The 23,570-nt window shown below is 44.3% G+C and overlaps 1 protein-coding gene across 4 annotated transcripts in view; it reads left to right on the top strand.

The window, feature by feature from the left end:
- Positions 1-19,050, top strand: part of XPNPEP1 (X-prolyl aminopeptidase 1) — a 31,134-nt gene extending 12,084 nt beyond the window's left edge. For all 4 annotated transcript variants that reach the window (XM_012574642.5, XM_072931241.1, XM_072931243.1 and 1 more), the window contains exons 6-21: positions 217-309; positions 1,222-1,365; positions 1,722-1,817; positions 3,925-4,006; positions 4,948-5,158; positions 7,895-7,984; positions 9,257-9,307; positions 10,421-10,479; positions 11,162-11,239; positions 11,763-11,834; positions 13,449-13,509; positions 14,357-14,426; positions 15,571-15,744; positions 16,583-16,659; positions 17,344-17,442; positions 18,495-19,050. In XM_012574642.5, the coding sequence (XP_012430096.4) occupies positions 217-309; positions 1,222-1,365; positions 1,722-1,817; positions 3,925-4,006; positions 4,948-5,158; positions 7,895-7,984; positions 9,257-9,307; positions 10,421-10,479; positions 11,162-11,239; positions 11,763-11,834; positions 13,449-13,509; positions 14,357-14,426; positions 15,571-15,744; positions 16,583-16,659; positions 17,344-17,442; positions 18,495-18,623 (1,586 nt within the window). In that variant the 3' untranslated portion in view covers positions 18,624-19,050. The remainder of the gene's footprint in view (positions 1-216; positions 310-1,221; positions 1,366-1,721; positions 1,818-3,924; positions 4,007-4,947; positions 5,159-7,894; positions 7,985-9,256; positions 9,308-10,420; positions 10,480-11,161; positions 11,240-11,762; positions 11,835-13,448; positions 13,510-14,356; positions 14,427-15,570; positions 15,745-16,582; positions 16,660-17,343; positions 17,443-18,494) is intronic.
- Positions 19,051-23,570: the final 4,520 nt, after the last annotated feature.

Below are 23,570 nucleotides of genomic sequence, written 5' to 3'. Positions count from 1 at the left end.
ACATCTTGAGCTGTAGGGATATCCCATCATGCAGGAACTTTGGGACATATTGGATACACGGCTTCTGGTTTAGTGTCCTGTGACAGCCCTTGCCTGTGGGTCTAGACATTCATTACTAGACATATCTGATGCATTAGCTTGGACTTTTTGCATAGTGTGGGAATATTTCAATGTGACTGCTTCTTTGAACTTTTTTTTTTTTTTTAATCCTTGAAGGTCTGAAAGATACACCAACTCAGGAGGATTGGCTAGTGAGTGTCCTCCCAGAAGGCTCGAAGGTGGGAGTGGACCCTTTCATTATTCCAGCAGGTTGGTTTTACTTTATATTTGTAACTCTGAGTTGGGCAACTGGATTTTGTTTCCTTGATTCTCTGGCTGAACTGTTTTGTGATGGTGTGCAGCTAACCATGTTTCAGATGTAGTGGTGTTATGCCAAACAGGTTGGATTTTGGTTTAGCCATGTATCACAAGAGTTATACAGCAGTGCATTGACTTCAAAGCACAAGGGATAAGAACTGCTTTCTAGGCTTGCAGTGACTTTACCTGAGAAGCAGAGTTCTGATCATCTATTTTTGTCTGTGCTTTGGCTTGTCATGGGCACTTCAGTACAAAGGTGCTGAATGCCTTGGTCAGCATGTGAGCAAGAACATCCAAGCACAAGTCAAGCTGTTACTCCTGCTTGGTGGTCTTGGCATCTCTGCAGCTTTCCCTGTAGGAAGCACAGGGAGAGGTATCATTTATATCAGAGTATCCATCTATTCATGCTTCAAAACATGAAGCACAATGTGAAGGTCACTGGAGGCAAGGGGAGATATTTGCTTGTTCAGACGGATTAGGGGCCTATCTTGTGGCTGTGTGGAAGTGACTCTCATCTTGTCTAGCTTAGATCTAGCACAGTTCTGCACTGTGGGATGGGACACCCTTAGGGCAGCTTCTGCAGTGGCTTCTTCCAGAGAACTTCTGTTTCCCAGCTGGAGCAGTTCTTCTTTAGCTCAAGCATGAGGCTTCAGGACTGTGATGTTCTGTACCTGCCACTGTGTCATGTTTGTGGAGCTGTAACTGCAGTAGATTTTGCTGTCTTTCTTAAGGGAATGGTAAGAAGGAGAGGCTGGAAGGAAAGGGGAAGACTCTGATTTTTGAGTTTAATCTTTGTGAAGAGAGCTGTTGTTGAACACGTGTGTTCCTGAAAGCCCCCACTCTTGACTTTCTTCCCTTTGGCAGACCAGTGGAAGAGAATGTCCAAAGTCTTAAGAAGTGCTGGCCATGACCTTGTGCCTGTCAAAGGAAACCTGATTGATACAATCTGGACAGATTGTCCTCAGCGCCCCTGCAAGCCTCTCATCACGCTTGACCTGAGTTACACAGGTGAGTAGCTTAACTCCCAATAGACAAGGGTTGTTCCCATTGACCTATATCCCCCTTTTGCTTTTCTCTTACAAAGGAGAGAGACAAACAGTACCACGGCACAGTGTGGTCACTGTGAATAAGTCAAGAAGATGATCAAACCTTAGCTAATGACCCCTCTGTCCTCAAAACTTCAGATAACCATTTTCTAGAAGTTGGGTGACTTCAAACAAATCCATGGGCATCTGAAGGCTGCTCACTGTTCATATCAGTTATTAGAAAGGAGTGAGGAGCACAAGCATGATATGTTGGTCTGTGTTTGCATCACCATCCCCAGCAAAGTTAGGGACTGTAGCTTTTCCTGTTGTGTTTTGCAGGGCTCAGCTGGAGAGACAAAATTGTAGCCCTCCGTTCAAAGATGGCTGAGAGGAAAGTCATGTGGTTTGTGGTAACGGCCTTGGATGAAGTAGCATGTAAGTCTTTGCATCTCCTTGCTCAGTTCTTTCTACAAAATAAATGTTCTTCCTACCTTGGAAAGGAAGAACCATGCCAGGGTGAGAGGCCCTTATGAAAGCATGTTTGTTAGATGTCAATTAACTTCTTATCAAGTGCAGTGCTGGTAGCAGGTCACAGACAGCAAGCCTGTATTTTTGCACAATGCCTCATTACACCAGTGCAGCTCCTGAGTACAGTTTTGGCCCAGGAAATGCAACAAATCACCACCTTTGAAAAACAGCCCAGGCAAAGGGAGAAGGTCACATACAAAGCCTGAGGCAGCGTGATGGAAAGAAAAAGACCTGTGAGATTTTCTGGCTGTAAAATACCCTGATGCTGCCTCACCCATTGGAAAAATGGAGACTGTTTTCTGCTGTGGAGTCTGGGCTATAAACAAAGCAGTGCAACATGTGGCTTTGTATACATAAAGCAAGGGTGGGGTACGCAGCATTCACAGTAATCTTCCTAATTGTCACAACTTCTTAAGTCAGTCTCTACCTCTCCAATATTCAGCCAATGCTTTGGTTAAAACAAGTATGTCAGGACTCAACTTGTTTTTCCAGATCATCTCAACCCAGGGTCTCACTAGAGTCCCCTCTGTGTTTGGGGCCCCAGGATGGCTGGGTCTCTACGCCCTGGCTCCCAGCCCAGTGTGTAGGAAAGAAGAATGGCCAGAAACAGCAGTGGTTTCCCCAGGACTGCTGTCCTAGTGCTGTGTGTCGTTTTTGCAGAAATCACCAGTGCACACACTGCTGTAGGGGGTGAAGCCAACTTGATGAGGTCGGTGGGCTGTTCTGGATCTGGGACACTGAGCAAAGAGCTTTTTTTGTGAAAGAAGTACTTCTGAGAGTGGTGAATATGACTCCTCCCTGGGGAGGCCTGCATGAGCAGAGATTGTATGTCTCACCTTTTCAGGCGCATCTCCAGTTAAATTACTGATAAATTGGTGCCCTGAGATGGTTTCAGATTAAATGTCTCCAGCAAAGTGAAGCTTGGTCATGAATGAAGGGTGTTAAGATGAACCAGAGAAAGTCACAAGAGCAGCTCATTTTCGGGTGCCTAGTTGATTTCTTATCCTAAATGGGGAAGGGGAGAAGTTGTTTTAATTGTATATAATTCAGTTCACTGTTTTAAACTCCAGACAAGTTTCTGGGGACAGAAAAAGAGTCACAAAGGAGATTGTTGCCTTCTTACTGCTGAGTGAGGACCGCTGGAGCTGGCTGAGTGAGGAAGTTTGTACCCCTGCAGTAAAAAGTTCTTTGTGGCTCTTTCCTGCATTCAAGTGACCTACTGCTTCCCTGGAGAGAATTAAGCTCTATTTTTACTTTCATAGCAGAATTTGCACAGTTCGATGAATACAGTGCTCGGTTGTAATTTAGGACATGTTGGTTCTTTTCCCAGCTGTCCTGCTGGCTGGCCTTATTGGCTTGAGTAACTTATTTCAGCTAATTGGATACCCTGGAGTTTTTATTTGACCCTAAAATCAGGATTTTAGAGATGCTGAACATCTACTTCCCCTCTTGACTTTGTCTGGAGTTGTGTGGCATAAAGTAGTTGTAAAAATTAGCTAAGATTCTACAGTCTGAATCTGAGATATTGGAGTGGCCCAAATTAGAGGCCTTTTTGGGGTATCGTATCTTGCCCATTGTGTCTTCCTCTTGCCTCAAATGTCAAAAGGGTTGGAATGAAATGATAGTTTGTAACTTTGAAGTTTACTGGCTGTTACAAAGTGAGGTTTTATTGCATTGCACAGACCAGAACGGGCAGACCCTGCCTTTGGTACATGTGTCCTTGTCTTTCCTTGCCTGTACCTGCTTTTTTCCAAGCCATCCCTCCTTTAGAAGTTAAACACCAGTTTAAACACCCGGGAGTGTTCATACTGTAGTTCTGGTGCCATCTCCTGGCATAAATTTAGTGTTGCCAGGAATGAAGCAGGCTGTGGGACAGCTGGGTGGGAGCTGGACTCACAGCCTGCACCCTTGATGTCTCATTGCTTGCCTTTGTTTTTGTGAGATTATTTTTGGCTTTCTCTAATGTTGCAGAAGATGAACCAGGACTGTGATTCTTGGTGTTCTTATTTTTCAGGGCTTTTCAACCTTCGAGGCTCTGATGTCGAGTACAATCCTGTGTTTTTTGCATATGCCATCATAGGAGTGAACACAATCAGGTGCTTGTATTCCCTTCCCCAAGATGCATTTTTCTGAGGAAAGCTGTTCTAGCAAAGTATTTGTCTTTTCAAATACTTTCAATACCTATGCTTGGGTACTTTAATGTCCTTTCTGAGCTCTTTTTCTCCAACATTACTTATCCTCCTCCCCTAATCAGAGCTAGAGAGGCAGCCAAGAGCTCTGCTGCACTCCTCAGCACCTTGGCTGGCTTGCTGGGTGACCTTGGGCACAATGGCAGAGTTCTCTGTCTGTCACCCTGAGATAATATGTAGGGCCTCTGGAGCTCTGGGTGAAATGTGGCTGGCCTGGACATTACAAACTTTAGGGAAAAGTCTAATTGCTGAGTCACTTCAAAACTGCAGGGACAGTGCAGGAAAGTTCCAGGGCTGGCTTATAACAGAAGGCTTCTTTCCTGTGACTGCCCCACATATTGAGCCTCAGCAAGCACAGGTTCCTTTGGAAGCAGCTGTGAGATGCTACCTAGATCCATCTAAGGTAAAACCTGGCTGGGTGGGTGAGTACAGGCTGTGTGAAAGTTGAGCTGAACTTTTCAACTCAAAGTGAGAGCAATATGATATTTAGAACTGCAGTGGCTTTTCTCTTTCCAAATGGTGCCCTTAAAAGTTAGAGTGGCTGTTACTTGCTTTTGTTACTTTTCTGTTTCAAGCACAGTGGTGGGATGTAGCCATTTTGACTGTGTCATACAAATAGAAATGCTATCAGCTTTTTCCTCTCATTGGGGTGGCAATTCTTAATTTCAAGGTGGGATTTAAACTGTGTGAAAGCTGGTGGTTAAAATGGCATAGGACAAAGTAGAGTGCATAATTCACGATCTCCTTTCTCCCTAAAATGTTGTCAGAATGATTTTTCCTTTGCTCCTTTACTCCAGCCACTGTCAGATGTGGTCTCACCTATTTGATCTCTCCAATTTGTTTCTCAGGCTCTTCATTGATGGTGACAGGATGATGGATCCAGCTGTGAGAGAGCACTTACAGCTTGACTCCACCCTGGAACCTGAGTTCAAAATCCAGGTGATGCCCTATGGATCTATCCTGTCAGAGCTGCAGGCTGTTGGTGCTGGCCTCTCACCCAAGGAGAAAGTGTGGCTCAGTGACAAAGCCAGCTATGCTCTGACTGAGGCCATTCCCAAGGTCAGTGGCCCTAGCAGGGGAAAATGCTTTTCTCTTCTCTGCTCATTGTGGTTAGGAAGGGTGTTAATGAGGGCAGCTGGCCTCAGTTTCCCCTCTGCAAAGCCCAGTGCAGGCTGGAGCTTGTGCAGAAGGGATCCAGCCATGCTGAGGTATCGAGGGGCTGTTAATCCTGGGGTTGCTCCTGCTGAAGCTGCCCTTCCAACTCACTAAGCCGATTTATCCAAAGAATTGTCAGCTTAAGATAAAACAAGTACAGTGAGAGGGGAGGGAAGAGGCAGCAGGGTGAACTCAGGTCATTCTGCCCACGGGTGAAACATCAGCCTCATGTGGACAAGCAGCAAAAACTGGAAACTTGCAGAAATTGAAGCAGGAAAGTTGAGCAGGACTTCTGGGAGAGTGCATTTGGCTTGATTTGAATGTCTGAGGGTGGTTGCTCTTATTTGGTTCAATGGCTTGAGGATATCAGGGGATATGTGATGTCCTTTACTGAAGGCAGGAGGGAGAAGATGACAGTTTTGTAGCCTGGAATCTTGTGAGGACACAGATAACCTGCAGGCACTGGTTATCCATGCACTTAGTGCATCTGCTGAGGGACAGTTGTAGCATCAGAATAATTTCTGCACAGCCATGGATGCTATATCTTGCTATCCTTTTGAACTTGCTGTCTGGGACTCCCACTGTCCACCTAATATTCTAATAGCAATGAGTATACCTGGGAAAGAACACAGCAACTGTGAACAAATAAGCTGGTTTCCATGCACCTTGTGTACATCTGTTGTTTTATCTTGTGTACATCAAGAGATCACATTCTCTGGAATACCATCCAGTTTACAGTGATGTCTAGTAACAGATACTGTGAGAAAATATACAGGTTTTTATCCCTGTCTAGGGTTAAATCTTCAGACACCATCAATCTATTTCTAGGCCTCCTAATGCAGAATACTGACAGCATAGTGTCTATGGAACATTCAGGATAAATTGTTGTTCTTTTGACTTCAGAGTAGAAAGCCCCTTGCTGTAGTTGCAGTCAATGGCCTATCCCCACTTTGGGTAAGCTGCTGTAGTTGATTTATGTGGAGTATCCATATGGAGAAGTACAGAAGGTCTGACCTAGAGAATGGAATATGAGTTGGAGTGACATTATTTACCCCCTGAGCACTGGAAGTTTTGGCTGATACTGAGTCATTGCAGTGCTGCATGCAATGTAGTGTGTGCAATGGGGAGAGTCCCTGCCTCAAGGAGCTCTGTGCAATAGAAAGCAGGCAAGGAGGACTGAAATGGGTCTTGATTAAAGGCCACTTAGAGAGTTGCTGAAAGAGCCAGAGTTTTTCTAGTTCCTCCCTGGCTCTCCACCACTTCAAAGCACTCCAGGCCAGTTGCTCAGCTGGTGTGAAGAGCACCAGTGCTGGAAGTCCATCTACTGTCTGTCTCCATCAGAGCCAAATATTGACACTGGCAAAAATCCATTCCATTATTAAACACAGATCTGCAAACCCTTTACAGATTTGTTTACAGCTGCATGTAAATATACTTTTCACAGAAGATTAATAGTACTTACCAGTATCTATGAAGGGCAAGCCAAACTAGGAATCTGACTATTTATCCTGACTGATAAAAGGACTTTCCTTACTTTCTTGTGACTTCTTTTATAATTTAGTTTCTGCATTATGTAGTGAAATTGTTTTGCTGTTTTTAAGAATTTGCAAATTGTAAGCCTGTAGGATTTATGTGAATTTAGTCTTTGCAGAGGATCTACTGGGCCTTTCCTTGAATTTTAGTGATATATATTTGTATGCTCATGCATTTAATGTAGTAAACAACATGTTACTTGGGCTATGCTTCTGTAGGTGCTCATCCCATCTCCTGATATATAATGGGTGGAGCAGAGAACTGAGCCAAAGACTTGGTGGCTCTTCTGATGCCCAGTGTGATGAGATTTGGGCAAGTCACCTCAGGTGGTGAATTTCTGAAGATGTGCTGAAACCAGCCAAGCATTCCTGCTAATCCAAGGACAGCTGGTGTTTGAGGAAGTGTGCAGTAGTAAGGGATCAGTTACTAGTTGTTAATGCAGGGTCACCCCATCCAAACACAGGAAAGCTTTTTCTCAAACCACCAATGTAAGCTCCTTTCAGAACTGGCAGCATGTAAAGCTGAGCTTTGCAAAGACCTTGCATGTTTCCTGGGGCCTTGATGTGTTTGTCAGAGCTGCTGATCATTGACAGTGGTGGTGTTCAGTGCTTGGTACCTGGGCTGTGTGCCCTTTGCTCTCTGCTACTTGAGGGTGACTGTCAGGTAACAAGTCAAGGTGTCTTTTAGGTTGTTTCCACAGCCTAAGTTCTACCATAGCATCAGGGATTAGTGTTTCTCATTGGCCTCTGGGCCTTCAGTGCCTGTCACCAATAGGAATCTATGGCTCAGACATTGATGTATGGTATGGTATATGATATATGGTATATATGATATATGGTATTTAGGATATCCAGGTCTTCACCCTGCTTCATGACAAGCTGTTGTTTAGTTCTTTGGATTTCTCTATGGCTGTTCTTCTTTCAGTTGGGGACTGTTTCTCCTCTCTGTTCCCCAGTGCACTTAGCTGACTGCTGGCAACCAGCATCTCACAGTGCTGAAGGTTGAGAGAGGCTGCCAAAGTACAAATTGTGGCCAGGCTGAGTTATTAAATCTGTAGGATTATGTAGTCTGACTAATCCACAAGTAATCCCTGTCCTTCTGCTGCAGGCTTACCGATACCTCACCCCATATACCCCCATCTGCATTGCAAAAGCTGTGAAGAACGCAGCAGAAACAGAAGGCATGAGAAGAGCGCACGTAAGTGAAGCCTTGAGTGTCTCCTTGCACATGGCAACAGGTTTGCTTTACTTTTAGGGAAAGAAACAAGATTTTCCTTTCAGTTTTAATGTTTTGGATAAAAAGCAAATAAGAATTTGGATGGCAAGATAAAAAAAGGTCTGTCAGACATCTACTGCTGTTGAAGCAGGTTTTTTGCTTGTTTTGCATTCCCTTGAAGAACAACATTTGCAATAGTGTGAGGAAACAGCCTTGCTCTGTGGGAAAACTGTGCAGACTTGAGAAATGTTGTTTGCAGTGTGGGCCCTTAAAGGGATGTTCTTTCCCCTTTGCTAGTTCTGTTGTGTTTGTCAGTGGAGTCTTCAAATTGTTATCATTTGAATAAACACAGCCTAAATAACACACAGAAATTCTTCGACATGTGGTGCAAAGCACAGGCCAAGATGCTCAGAAGCAGCCAGTGTCCTCAAAGCACTCTTTTAGTCTTGTCATTATGACACTGGAAGTGAGGCTGATTTCCCAGGAATCTTCAAATTTTCAATCAAGGAAAGTTCTGCCTGTGAAACAGGTTCATGGTGATGCTATACTTTTATCTCCTGTTAGTTTTCAAGCAGCAGTTTTCACAATAAGAAAAATTTGCCAGTTGAAGCAGGGCTGGCAGTTTTGGGCTTGTCCCATATTTTCTGCAGCTTCTTAGGAACCAGTACTTTATATTTCAATGCTTTTCTCTCTCTATTAGTTAAGGGGAAGTAAAAACAGTTGTACTAAGAAGAGGCACTTTGCCACCTGCCACCTGAGGACAAAATTGTGCCTTGTTCTTGTACAAATCTCCTGCTTCTTGCCCCTTGCAAAGGGAACAAAAAGGGGGGTCATAAGGCAAGAGAGCCAGAAGCTGTGTGACAGAGACTGTGTGGTGGTTGTGTGCCCAAAGGACATGTTCCCCTGTCACATCACCAGATGCGTCGTGGTGTGGCTGTCTTCTGCAATCTGAGATGCAAGATCTTGGCTGCTAAGGCAAAATAGTCTTGAAAGTGATGGGTGGGGTAAAGCCAGACTTCATACAGTGAGATATGTCCCAGCAGTAATTATTAACATTGATTTAACACTCCAGATACATTTCCAGTATTTATATTAATTACAGAGTGCAAAACCTGAAAATACCTCCTGGATCATCTCTTAGTTTGTTTCTGAAATTCACAGGTTGAATTCTTTTGCATCAAAACCTATTTATACTGAGGTTTGATAAATCTTTCTCCTTCTCAATTCTCTTTTCTTGTGCCTATTTTAACATAGATTAAAGATGCTGTTGCCCTGTGTGAGCTCTTTAACTGGCTGGAAAAAGAGGTATTGTATAATTTTTTTTTAACTTAAAAGTTCTATTGCTGTGTAAAATTCTTCATTGGCATAAACTTTTTGTTAGTCTTTATAGTACCTTTACTAAAAGTGGTGAAACAGTTGGGGGTTTATCTGGTGGTTTGGGTTTTTTTGTAAGGATTTCAAACATGGTTTTATCCAAGGTTGAATTTTTTTTTTTTTTTAAATATTTTATACAGACCAAAGCTTGAATGAGTGAGAAATTACCTGAGCAGGGATAGTGTAGTGTTAATGCTGTCTTGTGCTGGTTTGGTAGTGTAAATAATGAAATAATATTCAGCTTCATATAATACTTTGGAATTATTTTCATGATAATCAGTGTTGTCTGCCAGTATGAACAAATTTGGCATTTATGAATGGGAGGTGCTGTGAAAATGGAATAAAACCAAATTAGTTGTGTATTCACTGGGTTAGAAGTACACAGTGGATGTGCAGAGTGCCAAGTGTTACAGAGCAGCTTACTAAGCTGTGCTACTGCATGTCTGAGTCTATTGACTTTATTTATGGAGAAGGCTTGATGACTTCTAGAAGGTGCCTTTTTACATGTCTGAGTACCCCAAGAAGTCAGCCTCGGGGGTTATGAAACCTAGCTCTTGCCTTGCTTCCCCTGTTTCCCAGTCCAGGGGAAGTTGTGTCACAGGTTTGAATCTATCAAATGCCTAAAGTAAAATTTAACACACTTTGTTTTTTCTGCAAGTGCTTTCATTCCTGATTTAAAGCATGAAGTTTCTAACAGCATGGGCTGTTAAAGAGAGCTATATAAGCTTAGTGTCACCTGACTTCGAAGAGATGTTGCCTTGTGAGATGTTGCCTGTGCACATGTCAGTGAAGTTAGTACTGCACTAACTGCTCCCTAGTCAGGGTTCAGCAATCCTGCTGTGACTGTCTCCCCTTCCTTCTTCTCAAATGCCCTGCACAATGTTGCTGGGTTTGTGTTTGTCATTACTGAGAAATGAGGACAAAAAACCTGGACAGAAGCCACTTCCAGGGTTTCATAAGGCACAGACAAGACTCAGTGTTTAAGCATACAGGGTTTTCTTTGCTTGTTGCTGCACTAATCCAACCCATGTCCTTGTCCACCAGGTTCCAAAGGGAACAGTAACAGAAATAGTTGCTGCAGACAAAGCAGAGGAGTTCCGCAGGTAAAAAGTAAATCTACTCTGAGGAGGTTTTCTGGGTGGCTTTTTTAATCAGTTGTTTTTATTTTATTCTTAGAAATGCATCTCACTTGCAGGTATATTTTACTTGAGGACCTTTACTAATGGATTTATTTGAAAACTTGAAAGAGTTAGGAAGAATTGGGTCGCTTGGGAAATAGAAGTCCCAGCCCACTGGATCCTGTCCACTTTCCTTTTGACATAGCAATGAGGAGTACTGCAGGTTAGGACACTTAAATACAAGACATTTGGTTCCTTACCACAGACAAATGTGTATTTCAAAGTTAGATTTCTTCCTCTTCTGATAGAGAAGGAGCACCATTTATTTTGAGAGTTACATCTGTACATCATCAGGAACTCTAAAATGCCTTTGAGTAAATAAGTAACAAAGTAGAAATTGTTCAGCATGTCTCTTCCGGATGATTTGGGTAGTGAATTTTCTTCTTCTAAGGAAAGAGTAGATCTAGAAAACAGGTTTCCACATGGCTGGGAGAAGAGGGCTTCAAATTGTACATTTCTTCTATCCAGATTTATTTGTCCAGGTGGCTTTTAAGGCCAAAGGGAAGGCTGAAGTGATGTGAAATTGAGGAAGGGGCACTCCAGGTGCCCTAGGTGCTTGGTGTGCTCCTCTCTCTTGTGCTGTAGTGATGACAATGTTTTCTTTCAGTCAGCAGAAAGACTTTGTTGAATTGAGTTTTGCTACCATATCAAGTACAGGTCCAAATGGAGCCATCATTCACTACAAGTAAGAAAAATACAGCTTCTCCTTTCAACCTTTAGCAAACATAGTTGGAATGAACTATATCACTTCCTCATGGAATCACAACAGAGTACTCCAGGGAGATGTTGCTTGCTTTACTCCTTACCCCTCTTTCTTTACTCCTTACTAAGTAAAGATCTTTCCCTGCCGGCAGGATGCATGTATTATAATGCTGATCTGTTCAGGGCCATAGAAAAAGGCTATTTCGGGGCTGGAAGTCTGGGAAGGATCAGTATAAAGTGCCACAACTGTTCTGAAATACATCCAGAAACAGATGTTGAGGGTTTTGCTGGAAGCAGCAAAGCTCTGTACTGTAGTGCCATTTGCTGTGTACAAATCCTCTCCTCAGTATGATCCTCTGGCTCAGCATGTGTGGGATTTCCATCACTGCCACAAGAAATCAGAGCCAACACATCCAAGCTTGTAGTTAGTATGGTTTCTGGACTGCAGCTGTAGGCTGGTGACCTTAAAAACTGTGGAACAAAAACCTTTGTGTTTAACTGAACAGGCCAGTTCCTGAGACCAACAGAACGCTGTCAGTGAATGAGATCTACCTCCTGGACTCAGGAGCACAGTACAAGTGAGTGGACAAATGGTGCTGAATTGCCATGTGTTCTTTCTCCATGATCTCTGCAGGGTCAGCTCACATTTGCCTTGGCAAGCAAGGCGATGTGGAGGTCTGAGTAGATCAGGGCTGCTGACAGGCCTTGCTGGGGTCAGGGACAAGATGTTGAAGTAAGTTCCCATCTGAGTCCCATCCATCCCCAGTGTGATGGGAGCTGTGCTTTAGCTGGTGGTTTCGGTATTAAGTTGCAGGAACAGGGAGCAGGCCTGACTGCCTTGGCTTAGCCTTGGGCTGCCTACTCAGCAGCCTGCACAGCTGGGCGAGGCACCCACCTACCCTGCCAGGATCTGCCCTGGGGGCAGATTTGACTGATGGTGAGGTCAGGACAAGGTGGGGCAAAGAAGCAGGCACCCTGTTGTGCTCTCTGCCTTTTCAGAGAGACTCAGGGTCAGGGTTCCTCATCCCAGTGGCCACTTGGGTCTTGGGTATGTTTTAGGGAAGGCATCATGTCTGAAAACTCACTCAATGCTGTTTTGATGGTGCCATTCAGTGGCCTCAGTTCCTTTACTGTGGAACTCTTGACTCCATGGAAAATGAAAGAAATTATGTTTTTAACAGTGTAAATAGATGAGAAGTGGCTTGTTCAGGAAGATGCAGGACAAGCCTGGCTGCTCCTTTGAGATGGGCTTTGTCTTTAGAGCCGTGCCTTTTTGTTATGTCAGTCAGGAAGAGCTTTGAAAAAGAACCATACAGACGTCCTTTGATAAGATTTTTACAAGGAGATCTTTTTTCCTCCCCTCTGATGGCCTAATTAAGGATTTCCTTAGTGCCACTATGAAAAGCAACCCTTTGGATACAATGTAAGCTGGACATCAATGGCACTTACCACGGCATTGTGACAGGGATGCTTTGCTCGTCCCCGCTGAGAAGTTAAACCGTGAGCTCTTTGTGCCCACGGCCTGTGTGCACTGGGGAAGAGCACAGGGACAGGAGTGAGTGTTTCAAAGGGAACTCGTTATGTCAAGAGCCACTGCACTGTGTTTTTGACAGCAGGCTCAAAATGCTATTTGCAGAAGGAACTTAGGGCCAGTTTCTGATGTATTAGATTAACCCCTATCCAAATGCAGGATGATTTGCAGAAATCTTAGCAAAAGACATTCTGCAGATGAAAGGGATACTATCCTCCCTTACACTTCCCTTTTCTGAGCTGATAGCTGTCATTTTTGCAAGAGTGTGTGTTTTAAAGCTGTTAGTGAATTGCCTTCCATACAAATAGGATAAATTTGGCCTGTTCTCAGTGGACATGTGCCTGTTGCTAAATCTCAAATTAGCATCGTTTTTATGAGAAATTTAGATTCTAATTTGGGAAGAGCTTTGGGATGCCTGTGATTGAAAGATAACGGTGTGAATTGTAAATCATTATTGCTACATCTGTGGTATTGTGTCCAGGAATTTTTGAGATTAGGAGCAGTTACATCATCAGCCTTGTGTAGCACAGAGCAGATGACTTTATCCATTTATGATCTTGGTTGGTTTGCTGCAGTGTGACTGGGTTTCCTGTGCACTCTCACTTTGATATTTCTTTTTCCCCCGTCCTTTTGGTTCCTGCATCTTTGTTTGCCTCTGAAGGGATGGTACAACAGATGTGACCAGGACAATGCATTTTGGCACACCATCCGCCTATGAAAAGGTAAGTTGGGATCACAGTGTGGTTTATGATCTGACCCTTATTATTAGAGATACCTAAATTAGGAATGTTCTCTATTGCTATGTAGTCAAAGTTCTCTATGGAGTTACCATTTATTTACCAGTATGTGGCAGCATTTGGACAAGGACTGAAAAGGAGACTATCATACTTCAGACTTCCTAAATATAAACTGTTTTAGAGAATTGACACCTTTCTATCTTAAAATGCACAGCTCTCATCTGCAAAATGACTTGTTTCCTCTAAGAAATAAGAAAGTCAGCAGACTGTGGATGAACATTACTGATTTATCCAATAAGGGAGCCAGGGAGTCTAATTTGATGCAAAGCTCAGTGTCTGCTGCAAGGCTCCAGTCAGATTGTGCCCTAGTGTATGATACAAAAAATCAATCTCAGGCTTACCTGAAAAGATCTGTGTTGGAAATTTAACAATGTAATTTTGTTTATTTTAAATTGCTTCTTTAATTTTTTATTAGTCTTATATAAAATTAATTTAATTTCATTAATTTAGTGACAAAAATGTGCTGTAGGGTATGCCCAGGAAGTAAAAGTACAGCCACAAAGAAAATCAGTCATGTCGACCAGGTGAATGCTGCTGCTAAACCTGCAGTCTGAGTTTGTGATAGTCTCTCTGTAATTACTGGAGAGGGGTCTTCAGAGTGATGCAAACTCCTTCTGCTCATGGTTGCCTTTGGCATTACCAGACAGAGAGCATGAGCAAGCTTTTCCATATCCTTTGCAGTTGGCTACAAGGTGCATCCTCTCTTTCCCTTCTTGGGGAGTACAAAGCTTTTCCTTTTCCTCTTTACTTATGGCACACATTTCTTTGACAGGAATGCTTCACATATGTCCTGAAGGGACATATAGCTGTGAGTGCTGCCATCTTCCCAAATGGAACCAAAGGTGGGTTGGTGAGCTGGAGTGTTTTGACCTCTGAAGAACCATTAAGTGGTGTGAGGACACTGTTATGACTGACAGGTCTAGGCAGATTGGACAGATGTTGATATTACTGTCTGTTTCCATCACAAGAGCTTGGATTCTGGATTACTGATGCCTTTTCTCTCAGCTTCAACCAGTGCTGAAAATTCTGAGGTGGGCAGCCTGAAGGATTTTGGAAGTGCTCTGGCTCTAGGGTGATAGTGATGTTCATCAGTCAGTGGCACTCTAACACATGTACTTGGAGGTTGTCTTTATTCTTTACTAATGGCCCTATCAAAGTGAGAGATCACTTTCCAGGTTCATAAGGACTGGCTAATTCTCTTCCAATTACTGTGGAATCTCTTGTATCAGTGGGAAAATACATGGGAATATGACACACAAAGGAGCTAATTTTATTTTGTGCAGGAGAAATTGGGATGTATCATCTACCTCTGGTGAATTTGTTACAGAATAATTTTCTCCCTGGTCACACCTTACACAAAACCAGCTCTTTTTAGAGATTTCTTCAGTTTGCATTCTTGTTTAGGAAAGTTAAAAGCAACTGCACAGTGCTGTAAGAAACCCAAACTGAAATTGAAGGGTATTTGAACTTGTATACATGGGCTTGGTGTTGGCATGCAGGCAACAGAAATTCTTTGCCCCCTGGTTGAAACTGTGTGAAATGAATTACCTTCCAGGCAAAAAAGACTGGCTGATTAGTCCACCAAATACAATTGGCAGGTCTCCTATTTTCAGTTCAATAAGTGCAGCTCCTTTTAAAACAGGTACTGAATTCTCTGTGGGACTTTTAACCATTTCCTGAAAATGTCAGTAGAACAAGCAGCAGTGCAATGTAACCATCTCTTGAAGATCTGTATAACGGAAGAGAGAAGGGTTCTTTAGATGAGAAATGGATTGAATGTCAGAATTGCCAAATCTGCCCTGTAACTTGTAGCCATCCAATGATTTGCTTGCTTTGTTGGTGATGAGGCTTTTTGAGGGGGTGGTGGTAAATTTTTTGGGGGTTTTTTGTGGGTTTTTTTTTTTTTTTTTTGAACCATCAGTGTGATTATCAGTGTCTCTGAGGGAGCCTGACTTGATTAAATTCTTTCTCCTTGTCTGTCTGCAGGTCACCTTCTAGACTCCTTTGCCCGCTCTGCCTTGTGGGACTGTGGCTTGGATTACCTGCATGGGACAGGACATGGAGTTGGCTCTTTCCTAAATGTACACGAGGGTCCTTGTGGCATTAGCTACAAAACCTTTGCAGACGAGCCCTTGGAGGCTGGCATGATTGTCTCTGATGGTATTTATCACTGGTGATTCTCTCTGGTCACTGGGGAGGGACCAAGCTCTTTAAGATAAATGTGACAGTGATGTCAAGAAAAGGCTGCATCAAAAGCTCTGGGCCTGCCTCCTCAGCTTGCTGTTTTAGTTGTCATTTAAGCTCCCTGGGTAAAGACCCTCACATTAGCTTTTCACCTTCCATGAAGCACCTTTGCAGTGGGGTGCTGCAGGACTGCTTCCTGCTCTCTGCAGCACAGGCCTCAGAAGAGCTGTGCTGACCAGCTGGCTCTGGCATACTGTGGAAGAACTGGCTGCAGTACAAGGTGGACACCAAGCTTTCAGGAGCTAATCCTGTCTTTGCTATGGGCTATTTGAGGCAGCTGTTAAATCTTTGCATGCCTTATTCTTCCAGTAGTAAATTAACAGCCTGCTGGGGTTTGCTGAGACTTACATCCCTTCAGGGCTGCAAAGTCCTCTCAGGAAGTCAGAGAAACACTAAAAGAGTGCTTTGGGGAAGGGGTTACCCACCTGTTCTTCATGAAGACATTGGTGTTTTCAGAGTTTCTGGTATTTGAACACAAGTATTCTATGCTCTCTTGAATTCCAAGGAGATTCTGAAGCTTGAGGGCTGTCTGTCTAGTTTCTTCTCTCTTTGAGAACTTTTGCTGTCACCTTGCTCGGGGCTTTTGTGCAGATTTAGTAGCGTCAGAAATTTGTTTGCCTCTGTGGTTGCCTGATGTCAAGATTGCTTAGTGACTTCAGTGGACTAAAGACATAGAGGGGAAGTTTGGCCATAGGGAATAAGTACTTGCAGAGTGCAGCAATGTGGCTTACTTAATTACTGTCTGTTTCTGCAGAGCCTGGCTATTATGAAGATGGGTCCTTTGGGATCCGAATAGAAAACGTTGTCCTTGTCATCCCTGCTGAAACCAAGGTGAATGACCTGCTCAAGATGCACCTTTCTCCATGACTTGCTGGCTATAAAAATTAAAGTACTGGAACTTGATGTGGGACCATGCTGCAGACAGTTAAATCCTACTCAAGATTCCTGGTGTCCACGTCTCATTATTGATGAGCACTGGTTTTAAGTCTCCCTTGATAATGGGAACACAGAAGACAGTTTTGCTTCTGCAGAGTTTCCATGGGTTGAAATGTGTGTGAGAGTTGTTTTAAATTGTTTTCTGTCTGTATGTTGAAGCAACTTTATTCAGCCCCTTGGAGTCATTGCTGTAGAGCTGGTTAATCTCAAATTGGGATTTTCCTCTCTGGTAGGGAGCCATCAGTGGCAGTAGAAACAAAACTGCAGGCAGATTTTGACATTGTAGTTGCCAGTCTGGCTGGGTTATGCTTTTAGAAATGCCAGACTGAAAATGATCATATAGTCATCAAGCTGAAGTCCTGTACAATTTTGACCTTTAGAGAGGAACCATTGAAAGAAGTAACTAAGGTTTATATTGAGATTCTTTGCTTGAGCTGTAAGAAAAATGTTGCTGTAAGTTTCTACTCTCTCATCTGAATGTTACCTTGGTTATTCTGTAGTGATGACATAACCAAGGAGTAAGTGTAATTGGGGTGGAGCTATTTCTAAAATTGTACAATCTCTGTCTTCCTGCTCCAGTACAATTTCAAAAACAGAGGCAGCCTGACCTTTGAACCCTTAACCCTGGTTCCAATCCAGACGAAAATGATTGATGTTAATTTGCTGACGGAAAAGGAGGTAAGTAAAACAGGTTTGCATTGCCTTCTTTGCACTAGAACCAGCTTATTTTGTTCTGTTTGCTAGAACCACTGGCCATTGTTCCTTTTCAGAGATCCAGGGAGCAATCCTGAGCACTCTGACTTATTTTTAAGCTTGACCCGCTTTGAAGTGGGTTGGTGAACTAAACAAGCTTTTCAGATGTCCTTCCAATCTATGTTAAATGACACGGACAGTGAGGATCCCACCAATTATGTTGTTTTGGTAGTTCCCTTAATATGATTCTTGCTGTTCTCATCTCTTTTCCTCCTCCTGCCTTGATTTGCTTCTGGCAAATGTCTGTCTTACCATGCTGTCTCCCCAAGGACAAAAGTGACGACTGTCCTGTCTTGATGTCTGTGTCTGCTTGTGACCAGTCCCATTCAGGCACACCCCATTGCTCAGTACACATGAACTCTGAGCAGACTTCTCTAATACCTGCTCAGCAGCGTTTATTTCCTGAAGAGCTTCTTACTCTAAGCTTTCTGTTTAAGTCTCCCACTACCTTCTCCATGGCATATTTCATCCTGTTTTTCTACTATACTCCTTATTTTACCTCAGCACATCCTCCTTTTTGGAATGATAACCCAGTTTTGCATTTCCATTTGCTGAATAGGGTTGTGAAGGTACGAAGATGTGCCCTAGGGTTACCTGTTCAGATCGATAGGGCAGCTTGTGCCTCAGGAGTGCATTGTCCAGTTATAATTTTGCAAAGCTATTTATTAAACTTTGCCAAGATAGCTGTTCAGACTCACTGGAGGAAGTGATTTGCAGAGACTTGACTTGTCAGCTGAAATGATTCTTGGCTCCTCTGAAAATACATGATGAATTCCTTCAGTTCCCACCCTCATCAAATTTACAAGTAACTTCCATATAATAGAGATCTGTCTCTTCAGGACAGGATTCCAGCCCAGCCTAACAGCTCAGACCCAAAGAGCAGAAGGCCTACAAATGTTTTTGGCTGTACATAACTTGTAAGGTCACAAACTCTCTCCTGTGTTGATGCTCAGTGTCTTACCCCTCCCTTTCTCCAGTGTAACTGGGTGAACGAGTACCATCAGAAGTGCAGGGAAGTGGTTGGAGCAGAGTTGGAGAGGCAAGGCCGGCACGAAGCTCTTCGGTGGCTCCTGCGGGAGACGGAGCCTCTGGCCCGAGTTCAGTAGCAGCAGCAGCACTGCCTGAGGTGTGCAGAACATCAGCAGAGCTCCGTGTTCCGATCACCTGCGTCTTCCTGGAGCTCGGCACCACTGGGAGGACGTTCTTCAATCAGCATTTGGAAATCAGGAAGGGATTTCATGTAGGGTTTCTTGCCCCACGGCAGGTGCGGGTAATGTGGGGCTGAGGAGGGTTACTGTCTGATTAAGTGTTTTGGGGGGAGGGGTTGAGCATAGAAAACAAACAAGAAATAAGCACGTTGCCTTTGAAACACAGGTCTTATTTCAATAATGGTTCTAAGAGGCAATACTGGAATATTTTATACTGTCTGGTTTTTCACTGTGAAAACTCAGTATTTTTGCATACTTAGGTTCCAGTTGCTAAGATGTTACCCACACAGCAGGACTGATTACTGAATAAAAGATTCCAATCTGCTGTTTGCTCCATCTGTCGTCTCTTGCCGTCAGTGATATGTTGGGTTTGGCAGCTTGAAGAAGGACAGGAACCTCATCTTTCCACCCTTATGTGTGCATCTACCTCAGACAGGGAACAAATATGTTTAGGACTGCCTGGTGCCAGGTGCTGGGCAGAGGATATGGAGAGAGCTGGCAGGAGCACTCAGTTCTGATTTGTGACAGGTCCTGGAAGGATATGGAGTCACTCACCAGAAGTTCTGTGTGTGCAGAGTGCCCGGACCAGTACTTCTGTCTATTGTTATGTCTTACTGAGTGCTTGTATAGCCCATGGCAGTTCAGGATGCGTGGGCAGTATCATGGGACCGCATCTCTTCCTGGACACAGAGTAATTAGTAAGTTAAAATAAATAAATATGCCCGCAGTGGACGGAGGCCGAGCGCCGCGGCGGGGTCAGCGCGGCCGGGCGCAGCGACACCCGGTGGCCGAGCGGGGTAGTGCGGGCCGAGCGGTTTCCTCGGGCATGGCCGCGCTCGCTGCAAGATCAAAACTCAGTTCGGTATCCCAGAATAAAGGGGCAAGCGGGTAACAGCAAATCAAATTCCTGACGTTTGAAAGAAATTTTCTGAGCAAATGGAAATGTTTGTGTGCATAGTCTTATTTTCCTCTTCCCCCCCACCTCAGCAGGGGCACACGGTGCTTTGTAGGGCAGGGGTGCTGACACACATTCCTAACTAAGGTGTTTATCTCCCTCCCTATTCACTCCTGGAAAACTCAACTATGTTTTTTATCCTGTCTGAGCTTTAGGTTTCCATTGGAAATTAAACTTGGATTATCTTTTCCTTTTATGAGGTTTTGATTTATTCTATTAGTTCCTGCTTTCCCTGAGTGGTCTCTCCCTTCCCCTCTCCTGGTGGAAGGAAAAAGTTAAGGAAGAGAGGAGCAAGGGAAAAATTGAATGGAAACCAATGCCAGGTTTAGGTTTTATTTTTGTATGAACCATCCACAGAAATAGCCACAAAAAGATGTTCTTCAAATAAAAAAAATAATTCTGGAAAAAAAATCTCTATAGAGGCTTTTGTTGTTGTGGGAAAGCAGGAAGGAAGGAAGGAAAGGGCATTTTCAATAACAACATACTTAATGGTCTACTTTCAAATAATTTTGTTTTGCAGTACTTTTAACCTAGTGGGCATGTTGTAGCTTTAGATCACGCTGCAAAGCACATTTCTGTGCTGTGAGATAGCATCTCCTACAGGAGTGCATGTGGGTTTAGCCCATCCAGTCCTATCCCTGCACCACCCCAGGAGCTTGGTGGTTGTACCTCACCCCCACCATAAGATCCTGTTTCTATCCTCGGGACATGACCTCAGCAAAGGCAAAACATACTCAAGGTCCATGTGGCCACCCCACTTTATGTCACCAGAGCATTGCCCTCTCTGTCCTCTTCCCAGCTGTTTGTTAATGTTTGTGCTAGTAATTTCTAATTACACTACTGCTGCATTCAGGGGCTCTGGAATTCTTTGTTCCCTTGGACTAAAAATGTTATAGCAGGAGACAGACCTTATTTGCCAATGAAGGAAAACCCACCTCAGCTCCACAGCTCCATCACAAATCATGATGCACACATTGGCAATGTGCCTGTTGGTGTACAAGGCTTTTGAGGCATATAAACCATTTCTCCTTGAGCAGAGGGATTAATATTCATGTGTTACCAGGAACATGTGCTCCTTGCCTCCACAGGCCAGGTGGCTGCTTGGCTTTTCCAGTCACACCTTCTCCCTCAATCTGTGTGTATTACCTTAAGTGTGCTTGCTAGCAGTAAAATTCAGTTGTTTTTTAACCTAAATGGCTCATAACTCACCTATAATCAAAACCCCACTATTGTTTGCATGACTATTAAGCTGGTCACCTCCCACAACAGCTGTTGGAGCAGGTTTTGATTTACAGTGTTAGAAGAAAAATTTTGAGAACATGGTCGCTGAGGGCCTCCTCAGCAAATCCATCAAACCAGTCTGACATGCAGGCTGCGCACAGGAAATGGTTGTGCAGAACCACTGCAGGGCTGGGGTGTGTTGTGGGGCGTTGGTGCTTGTCCCTGTGCTTGCTTCAGCAGGCGGCAGTGGGAGCCCGGTGGTGGGAGCAGCTGAATATCAGAGCTCTCCTGGGGATCCAGAGATCTTTGCCACTTCTGCTCCTCAGGAGTCTCCTTTGGGTGGTATGAGGCAGAGGCAGCATGGAGCATTTTGGAAGATATCCATGTTAAGCTGAATAAGGCCCTGTGCTCATTCAGGCAATGGACAAAACCCCACCTGCTTTTGTCACTTGATGCCTGCAGAGGCCCTGTCTTTGCCCGACACCATTTCCTTCTGGCACTCAGTGGGGCGACTTGGCTTCTTGTGCTAAGGATTGTTGATATTTATTTTTGTTGACTTGTAGCAATTCACACCTTGTTCTTGGAGTCCTCTGGCTTGTTTTTGTAGAAGAAACCGCAGGCCTGGACATCTGGCAATGGTGTCTGGAGATCAGGAGTTAAATAACTTGCATGGTGTCACTGCCCTCAGCTTGTTTTACATGATTAGGATGAAAATCCCCATGGCTTTGGATGTAATAAGAAAAAAAAATGAAACAAGAACCCCTGGAGGGTAGAAATATGAACTGTGTTAGTGCTTAATTAAGTTGCCTATTAACAGTTGTGTAGTGGCCTGGAAGAATTTTAATGTACCAATTAAAGCAAGGAGCTATCTCCTCGGCTTTCCACCACCTCTGGGGACGCTGTCAAGAGCTGGGAGCTTGCAGATCAAGTGTTGTTTATTTTGTTGCTTCCAGCTTGTTAAAAATTGTTCTAAATTTGAGAAGTGGCAGATGCCCACAGATGTGTTTGCTTCCACGAGGCAGCAGAGTGATGTCTGTCTGATGGGGATTCACACGGTGAAGAAGCGGGGCTGTGGTGCTCTCTGACCCCATAAACCCCCCTCCTGTTTCTTAGGGTTCCTCTGAGTTGCTGCAGGAGGAGGAGGGGGCTGGCAGCCCTGGGGCAGCTCCATGCAGACAGTGGGGTGGGCTGGTTTGGCACATCCAACCTGGACATCTGGGTATGCCAAGTTACCCTGCCAGTTCCCTGGCTGTCCCAAGTTGTCCTGCCAGTTCCCTGGCTGTCCCAAGTTATCCTGCCTGTTCCAAGTTACCCTGCTAGTTCCCTGGCTGTCCCAAGTTGTCCTGCCAGTTCCCTGGTTGTCCCATCACCGTATCAAACCTTTCAGGAGTTTTCCCCTGATTTAAGCCACCGGGATGGGAGTTCCCACTCCAGTTTTGTGTGAGGTGGTCAGAGAGTGTGGCTGCTCTGATGCCTAAAATGGCTCTGATTTACAGCCAGAAGGCACTTAAGGCTATTTTTATGCCAGCAGACATCAGAGAAATGTGGCTTTTAAAATTTAATTTAAACTGCTTGTGTTTTACTGGCCTGAGGGCTTGTGAAGGTTGTAGGGGAATTGGTTCATCAGGGCTGCCCACTGCCACGGGCTGCTGAAGAAGTGTTGCCCTGCTCCCATGAGACACCGTATGTGCAGCAACCTCCATTCTCAGATGGCATTTGAATTTCAAAAAAAATCAATTTCTGTCCATTTTGCTTGTCCCTGGGGATGGATGGCTCATTCTGGTGCCTGGTGTCAGGGCAGGGTTTTGCCCACAGAGCCTGAAGGTGGATGGCCTCCTATGTGTGTGCTTGGCTGTGAGCCCTTTCTTGCAGCACTCAGAGCCTGTGACTGCCATGCACCAATCTGCATTGGGCTGATCCTGTTTAAAAACCAGGCTGGGGCCAGCATGCTGTAAACATCTCCCAGACTAGAACATTACCCAGCTGAACGGTGCCTGCTGTGTCCCTTTGGTATCCCCCTGTCACCCCAGCATCCTGTGAGGCTTCCCTGGCTGGGCATCTCTGGAGCTGGAGGAGGTCCCCACTCACTGCAGGTTGTCCCTCTGGGCATCCTCTCTCCTGCACAAATGCTGCTCTCCCCTCTGTGGGAGCAGACAGTGCCCTTTGCTTCCATCTGCTTCTGGAATACATCTTCCAATAAACACTACCACATTCCTCTTGAGGTCTGAATACAAAACGAGCTGGGGAGTTTCAGACAAATGTAGCATTAGCTTGGAGCACTGTGGTCTTCCGGGGGGGATTTAAGGAGCTTAGAGTGGTTGTGAGAATATCTGTGTTTCAAATCCAAACAGGCAGCTCAGTAAGTGCAAAGTTGAGGAATGTGTCCTGCTCTCCTTGTATTCTATTAATATTTAGGGCTGGGCTTCAATTATTCATTCCTTCAGGGTGTGCTTTTATCATCTCAGTGCTATAGCTTTAGCTTGTGCACTGTCTCTGGGCATTCAGAAAAAAACTTTTCATAGTATTTGTGAAATTTCGTATCTGAGAGGCCTTTTGTAAGCAAAATGTATGCCATGCCATGCCATTAGTCAGAAAAAGCAAATCTTTCTCATCCCCACCCAAGGCTATTCTGAGCCCACACAGAGCTCAGCCTCAGTAGATATACAGGA

The sequence above is a fragment of the Taeniopygia guttata genome, chromosome 6, assembly GCF_048771995.1.
Source record: "Taeniopygia guttata chromosome 6, bTaeGut7.mat, whole genome shotgun sequence".
Classification (NCBI taxonomy): Eukaryota; Metazoa; Chordata; class Aves; order Passeriformes; family Estrildidae; genus Taeniopygia; species Taeniopygia guttata.
Note: the sequence above shows the minus strand (reverse complement) of the source record. Positions and strands in the feature narration are given on the sequence as shown.